At 35.0% G+C, this 9,380-nt stretch overlaps 1 protein-coding gene across 1 annotated transcript; it reads right to left on the reverse strand.

Moving 5' to 3' along the window:
- Positions 1–481: 481 nt before the first annotated feature.
- CER10 (3-oxo-5-alpha-steroid 4-dehydrogenase family protein) lies at positions 482–4,824 on the reverse strand. Its single transcript, XM_089798473.1, has 4 exons — positions 4,717–4,824; positions 2,556–2,595; positions 1,262–2,010; positions 482–929 (listed from the first exon to the last, which is right to left on the reverse strand). The coding sequence occupies exons 1-4, from the start codon at positions 4,783–4,785 to the stop codon at positions 861–863; spliced, it is 927 nt and encodes a 308-aa protein (XP_089654599.1). The 5' UTR covers positions 4,786–4,824; the 3' UTR covers positions 482–860.
- Between the last annotated feature and the right edge of the window lie 4,556 nt (positions 4,825–9,380).

Raw genomic sequence — 9,380 nt, forward strand, 5'->3', positions numbered from 1 at the left:
TTGATAGAAATATTTAAGCAAGGTGACATTCAACAGGCGATCAGAACAAAGGGGTTTTTCTAAAGGCCCCTGATTACTTAAACTATGTGGTCAACAAGAATTGATGTTGTTAGTAGACTTCAGTCCAAAGTTTTTCTCGGATTTATTTCTTTTATGTGGCCACTCTTTTGCCACTTAAATTTTTTCTTGGGTAACATGTCCCAGCCACAAAAACCAGATTGATATATAGCTACGCTATAATCTGCAGATTTTTTTATGTTTGACAAGCCCTATATTCAATAAGATTCCAGTTTTGTATTATATTTGACAATCACTCTGACTCGGTTCTATTTTAGAGAATCCTGGTCAAAAAGACAATCTGCTGACAGTTACAGTAAGACTCATGGCCAATTTTTTAAATTAAAAATACTCTAGAAACAACATGACTCATAATCCTGAGAAATACCTCTAGACGCTGCAAATAATTGTTATAGATACATGCTTTAAAATCATTCAAAGAAGATTGACTTTGACTTTAGCTCAAAGTAGTAAGAATGCGAATCCAGGCACAATTACATTACAACATAGTCAACAGAACATGCAATATGGGGCATGCAACAAACAGCTGCCGTTACCGCAGATCAACATCTCATGGTACAGAAGCTTCCCACATCTAGAATAATCAAAAGCTAAAACAGAATACCAAGGATGATTCTATGAATTTAAATACTAAAAATCTGGTTCACAATCTGAAATTAGTTATTGCCACAATACAGAGTTCAAGCCAGAACCATAACAAAGACAACATTGACGCATCATCAGAAAAGCAGGCATCTGATGCATATAAGCTTGAATGGTCCAATGCAGCTAACTGGCACATTTCACAGAAAAGGGGGTAAGATAACCCATCGCCTAGGATATTTGGGTCTGCCATCTTTGCCATCAAAGATCTGTAATTTCAACATAGTATCCCAAAGTTAGAAGCTTACTACTGTTTGTTCATTGTCATTCATAAGCTTAAATTGCTTTGCTTTGTTAATAAGCAAGTAAAAACATAAACTTACTTCTGATGTATTAGAATAAATAAAAAATATTGACAAATAACACTTCAGTTGATAAACTGGAACAAAGATAAAACTTCAATTGTGTTGTTAATAAGCCAGTCCAACAGTAAACTTATTTTAGATATATTAGAATAAATAAAAATCTTACTTTCGATGAATTAGAACACTGGAAAAGCTTAATTTTGAATCTTGATAAAATAGAATTCAGAAAAACTTACTTTCTTCAAGCGGCGGTGCTTTCCCAAAGCCCAATCAGTCATGATAAGGGTTGCTACAACAAGGAAAGTATAGCCAGCAACTGTCTGTGTTGCAATATTGAAACCCAACCATTGATAGATCTCAGTAGTGTAGTTCGCACAGGTCACAATATTAAACAAGAATCCAGTTGGAATCTGATATCCTCCCTTGCCATCAGGGCTCCTGAGATTTCTTAGAAGGATATGACAGTAAAAGTTTGCAGCCTGGCACAGAATTCCCAACCCCAAACCAATCTTCATTTGCTTCTCACTCACAGGTGTGTAGAGGGGATGATTGACAAAATAAGCTATAAATGCACCAAAGGTCCAGTAGTAGGCACAGTTTCTAAATACATTAGCAATGGGAGAAGTTGCATGGCTGAACCTGTGAACAAAAAATGTCTCTAAAATCCGTTTTAAGTAGTGAAAGCACCAATAGTACATTGCATAGGTCTGAACTGGGTGCATAACCCTTTCAGCAGGATAACCAAAAAACTTGTACACGGGGAAGTAATAGAAGATAGGATAAATAAACAGAGGGCCTACGTATTCCCAGAAAAACAGAATTTGGTATGACACTTGTGGGCCTAAATCTTTGAATACCACCTGATTTCCTTCATTTTCTTTAAAATAATCTTTAAGTGCCTTTGTTGATTCAAGAACAATGGGCTTTCCCTGGCCAGGTTGCACTGGAAGTGTAAGACGCTGCCTTGCAGGGTAATACTTCTTAGCTGCTCAGAAAGCACGTAAGTTAAAATTATCAGAGACTTGCTGAGATTATATTACAAAATATTATGTAAAGGTTAAGAGCCCAAAGGGTTTAGGATGGAAACTATCATATTAAGTTTAAGGGATTTCAGGCTTGCACACTCCATGATATAAATTATGATAAAACATTTCTAGATAAAGCAACGTATAAGCAGAAAACACATCAGCATTTTGGTTCACTGTCTAAGATCTCTAAGTTGATGACAGATTACAGAGCATGTTCTGAATGCTAATGTAGCTTCTGCTTATACACAGGTATACCCAGAAGCATTTGATGAGTATTTTGGAACACAGAACTTATTCTTTATAAGTTCATACGTTTTTCCATGTAGAACAATAGAAATTTCAAATTTCTAAATAACATTCTTTAAATAGACATCACACCCTGCAGTCTTTTCTCATTTCATCTCTTTCTATAAATTTCTATACATACTTTTAGATCACAATTAAACTAAACCAAATCCCAAACAATTTACATGAACGGTTATTGAAAAAAGGCAAAACATACTTCGTTTGTGGATTAAATCTTTCAGCTCTTTCACGGAGGCCTGTCAAACCACACAAAAAGCATGATTAGTAGTTAACTAAGGAAATGCACTAACATATGCAGGTTATAAAAACACGATTAAAGAAGCTCCCGCTAATATTAATCATAACCAGTAAGAGCATAAAAAGTATTAAATCCACACCAAACCTGTGATTAAGGAACATTATTAAAATATATAAGATCTACCTCCTAAAAAAACTAAAATTCCCATAAGAAAAGTACTTCTCAGAGAATTCAAGACAGAAAAATCAGTCAGGTGCCCAAAATACACATATCTATACAGCCTAAATCTACATTCAAAAAGTTAATAAAAATGAATATAACCACTAAACTTCTAAAGTCATCCTTGAACAACCAATTTCATCTTTCAAAAGATAACTAAGTCCTGTCACAGATATGATGGATGCAACCATGATTAGGTTTTTACACAAAAAAAAGAAAAGATCAATCTTAAAAGAGTAAATATCAAGTCCACTGTGACTAGTAAAGATAGAACACAAACAACTTGCAACAGTCATGAAAAATAATACAACAATTTTAACTCAATGAATTAGTACTATTGCAACAAATACGATACCAACTTGTAGGTCCCATCCCCATTGTACTTAGATTTGTTTTTGCAGCATATCAAATGGATTTTCTTAAGGTTTTTCCTAACGCATGCCCGAATCATCAGTAGTATGAATGGGTCTTCCTGCTGAGTTATGAAACAACTTAGAGATGTTCTGTAGGAGTGCAACCAGATAACTGAGAGAACTGGATACCCCTGAGATCTAACATCTAAATCTAATGCCCCTGGTTCATGTTCGAAGAATCCAAAGCACTCAGATGGGTGGATGCTTAGGCGTATGGAAATGAGATTTTAATTTTTATGAAGATTCCAACAGAACTTTGGTAGACTAAGTCCATAAATATAAGTTTTACATAAATAGCATAGGATCCCGTTCTTACAATCAACAGGACAATGAACTTGCACAAACCAATGCCCCAAAAATGATTAGATTGTACATGCTCCCCTGAAGATAACAGACAAACTTGTACAAACCAATGTCTCCCAAAAGATTAGATGTTCCATAATCCCTTAATATAAAAGAAATTCAGGTTCCTCCATTTTGACTATGCATTCAAATTCAAAATTTCCTTGTCCATTGGAAATTTTCCATGTATTTATAAGCTGACTTACATGGTAAATCTACTGGAAAGTTTAAGCTTTTAGAAAAGGTACAGCAGAGAGCAAAGAAAATAAATAATGCTCTCTAGAAACTTAGCTACATAGATGGCATATTGCCCCAAGAATCATTGGCAATATTAATCCATTCGATCACAGCAGGGGGCATATATTTGTCACCATCAGGGTAATCTGAAGTCAGATCATAGCTGATGATGATATCGGGGAATTTGACCGTACTTGAATATTGGGACAGGATGGAAAAATTGGAACTAGTTCAAGATTCGTCGCTAGTGGCTGAACTGGTCGCCCAGCTGCTTATTATACAGTGATGAAATTTAAACCATATATAATTGTTACATCTCTTGTAGGCAAAGTAAATGGTTTTGAAGTTTGACCGATAAAAAAAGAGAAAATTTTCTAGTGACAATGAAGTATGGACTTCATTCATTAAAAACTAAAATCTATTCAGCTTAATATAGGAAGCCGTAAAGCAATAAGCCCTAGGAATCTAATCCTGTAATTGCACCAATAAGTTCAAAGATGAAAGACAGAAACGTATAATCTATTTTTTGTGGGATTCAAGAAGTATATTTACTTCTGACCCTAATTTCTCCGTGAAATACAGATCAAAATGGGTTCAGCAAATGTATCTATTTTGTTAAAATACATTTATTCTGACAAATGGTTTCTAAAAATAAGAAGTATGATTCCTGTGGTGAACAACTAAAACCTGTGACCTACATCTATGAAGGTATTCCTCATATTTTCGTAACAATACCAGTGCCCATTTAAGAACCCAGATGACATAAAATCGTAGATCACCTTTTGTTAATTTCGCACAGACATTATGTAAACACAGCGATAATCGAAATCCACAAAAACTGAAAGGAAAAAAATTCCAACAATGTTGAAGAAGATCAAACAGAACAAAGTTCAAAACTTCTAACTCACATTTTCACTGAGTTCGATACCGCCCTTAATAATTTCTCTGCCACTGCGAGATACCACTGAAATCTTCATCTTCGCAAATTTACAATCCCTCGATGAAATGAATCCCGCAAATAAATAATCTGTATTGAATTGGAATTTGATGTGGATGATTTGGGGCTTTCACTTAAGGAGCTCAAATACAAGCACGCGTAAAGTGCAGATTCATTCCAAAGAACTTGGAATACATGTACACCGTCCCGTAAAATACATCTGACAGAAAATTAAACCTCTTTTAAGGCAATTCTCTTATGACAGGGTCGAAGGATGGGTATGAGAACTAAATGCAGGTTTTAATGCATATATCCGCTGCTCGGCCCAATTGTAAAGAACCAATTTTAGCTGATCTCAAGAACTTCGAAATGTCACTAAAATATTGTTTTCTCGAGTTGAGTTGTTGAACATGCCCACAATTTGTAAATAAAAGTGGGTGAGGTAGCACAACAGCCATAGCTAAATTGATTACAGAATATAACTACTCTCAACCGTGCCATCAGCAGTCCATTTAATTCGAACTTAATAGATTGATAGTCCACATTTAAAGAAATGTTATATAACTGTTTATTTTTGTATTATTATTATTTTATATAGGGGAAGAGATATAGTAGTCGAGTCCAATGATCTGATGGGATCTTCTAGATATTTTCTAATTACTGAATTTAAAAAGTTCTAAAAATGATAAGACATGTACTAATAGTGTGATATTGCTATCAAGATTCAACTCTGTGATTTTGAGTCAAACTCTTTGCCCCATGTTTCATGAGTAGTGATTCAATATGAATCCATCTCTCATGAGAATAAATGGAACACTTAGCACTCATTGGATCTAGGTGATGCTCACAGGGGTGAAGCACCAGAACTTCCCGGGAGGTCACCCATCCTAGTACTACTCCAGCCTGAGCGCGTTTAACTACGAAGTTTCCTCCATGGTTAAACCCAAAGCTTGCAACCTCATTTGCAAAACCTTCACCAAGTGTTGTGCCTTATGAACCATTTATTAGAAAGCCCCTTAAGCTCATCAATTGATAAGTAGGAGATAACTTTCACAGCAAGTCAAATTGTGATATTGCTATCAGGATTCAACTGTGTGATTTTGAGTCAAACTCATTGACCCATGTTTCATGAGTAGTGATTCAACATTAATCCATCTCTCATGAGAATAAATGGAACACTTAGCACTCATTGGATCTAGGTGATGCTCACAGGGGTGAAGCACTAGGACTTCCCGGGAGGTCACCCATCCCAGTACTACTACAGCCTGAGCGCGCTTAACTCACCCATGTAATAATAGTCGATAACACATGTACTAATAGTCAATTACACATGTACTAATAGTTGGTCTTTTTTTTAGCTTTCTTGTTTGCTAATTGGTCTATTTGTGCCAAAAGTACTATTCTTTTGGTGAGCATAATAGGTAATGGGTGAACGTTTTGAAATGACACTTTCCGACCACTTCGCACTCTATGGCCTCTACAAAGAGCTTCGTAAATGGGGAAACACATAAACCTTAGCTTGAAGCTCTTCAGTCACCTATTGAGGTTCACCAAAAAATTGCCAAAATTTTGGCATACAGATTAGGAGTTATAGGTGTGTGAAGTTAACCTGGGCACCTACTAGGCCTCTTCCCCTAGGTAAAGAAATATTAAAGTAGCAATTAACATAATGTAAGTTGATATTTCTTAATAAGTTTTTAAGCACTCCAACTTTCAATTATCAAGAAATTTCTAAATGGATAGAAAAATATGTGATTATTGAGATAGAAAAATACCTGCAAATTTAATAAATAGAGTATATGTATGTGCTCTTTGAAGATTGTACATGTTTTGAGTGTAAAATGTAATGTTTGTCTTTATGTTGAAAAATTGATCCACCAAAAAAACTACTTTAAAATAGTATAATAAAGTTAATCTAATGGACAACACTTCTCTAGACCATTATCTCTCCTTTGATGAGATTGAGGAGGTTATATACAATTTGGCTTCAAAGAAGAGCTCGGGTTTAAGAGACCTACATGTTAAGTCGTGTTAGCATGTATTGCTCCATATGAAGGACATAGAATGTCTAGGTTGATGGCAATGAAATGGGGTCAAAAGTAACTATATTCTTAACCAAGGTCTCATCAAGTGTATCCCTAAAGGGAAGCAAGGAGACATCATTAATAGATGGAACTTGATAACCTTATTTAACATATCATACAATATATGTATTGTCTTAAATTGGAAGCACTTTCAATTTATGACCTTTGTATTGTACTCTTGCACCTCTCTCTCTCTCTCTCTCTCTCTCTCTCTCTCTCTCTCTCTAATTTAGGTAGGACCTAAAACATCCTCCTAATTCCCCTTTCCCCCTCATTCAAAGTCTAAGTCGGGATGTAATTTCTATGGATCCTCCTTTTTGTGGGTCTTATTTCTTGATTCTTGTTTCAATTTCTCAATCCCCAATGCAATTGCACCTAGACCTTTTGCAGTTTCGGGATCCTAGAAAATCTTTTTGAGATTCTAGCATTTAAGGGACTAGTATAGATCAGCTAGGTCAACCTGTACTCCTAGGGTTTTAAGTCTTGGGTCCCAATTCAAATTCAAGTTTCAAAGGGTTTCTAACTCACTATAGTTGGCTCTTGCTTGGGTAATCTTAGAAATTCACTATAAAAATTTTCACACCAACTTTCAATTATCAAGAAATTTCTAAATGGATAGAAAATATGTGATTATTGAGATAGAAAAATACCTCCATATTTAATAAATAGATCATGTGTATGTTCTCTTTGAAGATTGTACATGTTTTGAGTGTAAAAAGTAAAGTTTGTCTCTATGCTGAAAATTGATCCACCAAAAAAACTACTTTAAAATAGTATAATAAAGTTAATCGTAATGGACAACACTCGTCTAGACCATTATCTCTCCTTTGATGAGATTGAGGAGGTTATATACAATTTGGCTTTAAAGAAGAGCTCAGGTTTAAGAGACCTACATGTTGAGTCATGTTAGCACGTATTGCCCCATATGAAGGACATAGAATGTCTAGGTTGATGGCAATGAAATGGGGTCACAAGTAACTATATACTTAACCAAGGTCTCATCAAGTGTATCCCTAAAGGGAAGCAAGGAGACATCGTTAATAGATGGAAGTTGATAACCTTATTTAACATATCATAAAATATATGTATTGTCTTAAATTGGAAGCACTTTCAATTTATGACCTTTGTATTGTACTCTTGCACCTCTCTCTCTCTCTCTCTCTGAAATTGAGGTAGGACCTAACACATCCTCCTAAATTCCCGTTTCCCCCTCATTCAAAGTTTGAGTCGGGATGTAATTTCTATGGATCCTCCTTTTTGTGGGTCTTATTTGTTGATTCTTGTTTCGATGTCTCAGTCCCCAATGTAATTGCACCTAGACCTTTTGCAGTTTCAAGATTCTAGAAAATCTTTTCGAGATTCTAGCATCTAAGAGACTAGTACAGGTCGGTTAGGTCCACCTGTACTCTTGGGGTTTTAAGTCTTGGGTCCTAGTTCAAATTCAGATTTCAGAGAGTTTCTAACTCACTATAGTTGGCTCTTGCTCGGTTAATCTTAGAAATTCACTACAAAAAATTTCACACCAACTTTCAATTATCAAGAAATTTCTAAATGGATAGAAAATATGTGATTTTTGAGATTAAAAAATACCTCCAGATTTAATAAATAGAGTATGTGTATGTGCCTTTGAAGATTGTACATGTTTTGAGTGTAAAAAGTAATGTTTGTCTTTATGTTGAAAAATTGATTCACCAAAAAAACTACTTTACAATAGTATAATAAAGTTAATCGCAATGGACAACACTTGTCTAGACCATTATCTCTCCTTTGATGAGATTGAGGAGGTTATATACAATTTGGCTTTAAAGAAGAGCTCGGGTTTAAGAGACCTACATGTTGAGTCGTGTTAGCATGTATTGCCCCATATGAAGGAAATAGAATGTCTAGGTTGATGGCAATGAAATGGGGTCACAAGTAACTATATTCTTAACCAAGGTCTCATCAAGTGTATCCCTAAAGGGAAGCAAGGAGACATCGTTAATAGATGGAACTTGATAACCTTATTTAACATATCATACAATATATGTATTGTCTTAAATTGGAAGCACTTTCAATTTATGACCCCTCTCTCTCTCTCTCTCTCTCTCTCTTGTAACGCCCCGCCAAGGGATCCAAAAGAATTAACCTAAAATTTCACTAAGTTTGCTAAACATTTTTTTTTTTTTTAAATTTTAAAGAAGAAGGTATAACATACACATCAAACACATAGTAGCGAAAGCAATATCATGTAATCATCAACAAACATACATCACAAGTTACATTCCTTAAGAATCCCAAGACGTTGAGTCACATTTAAATTTATTAATTTTAAGTCTAACAACTCCCACATACATATGAAAGAATAATCAGAAAGTCCAATGTCCATAATATACATTTGTTCTGAATGCCTCCTGGCAAATTAATTCGGAATGCTCAATCATCCTCTGTACATGTCACAGGGTATGAAAGGCTTAAAAGAATATACATATGTAAAAATAGAAATTACATCAACCTCCACGAATCCATGATACAAAGTACAGTAAAAATATATGAAACCATTCACCATACATGA

Source organism: Cupressus sempervirens, chromosome 8 (genome assembly GCF_028749045.1).
Source record: "Cupressus sempervirens isolate cs-2001-9-10 chromosome 8, ASM2874904v1, whole genome shotgun sequence".
Lineage (NCBI taxonomy): Eukaryota > Viridiplantae > Streptophyta > Pinopsida > Cupressales > Cupressaceae > Cupressus > Cupressus sempervirens.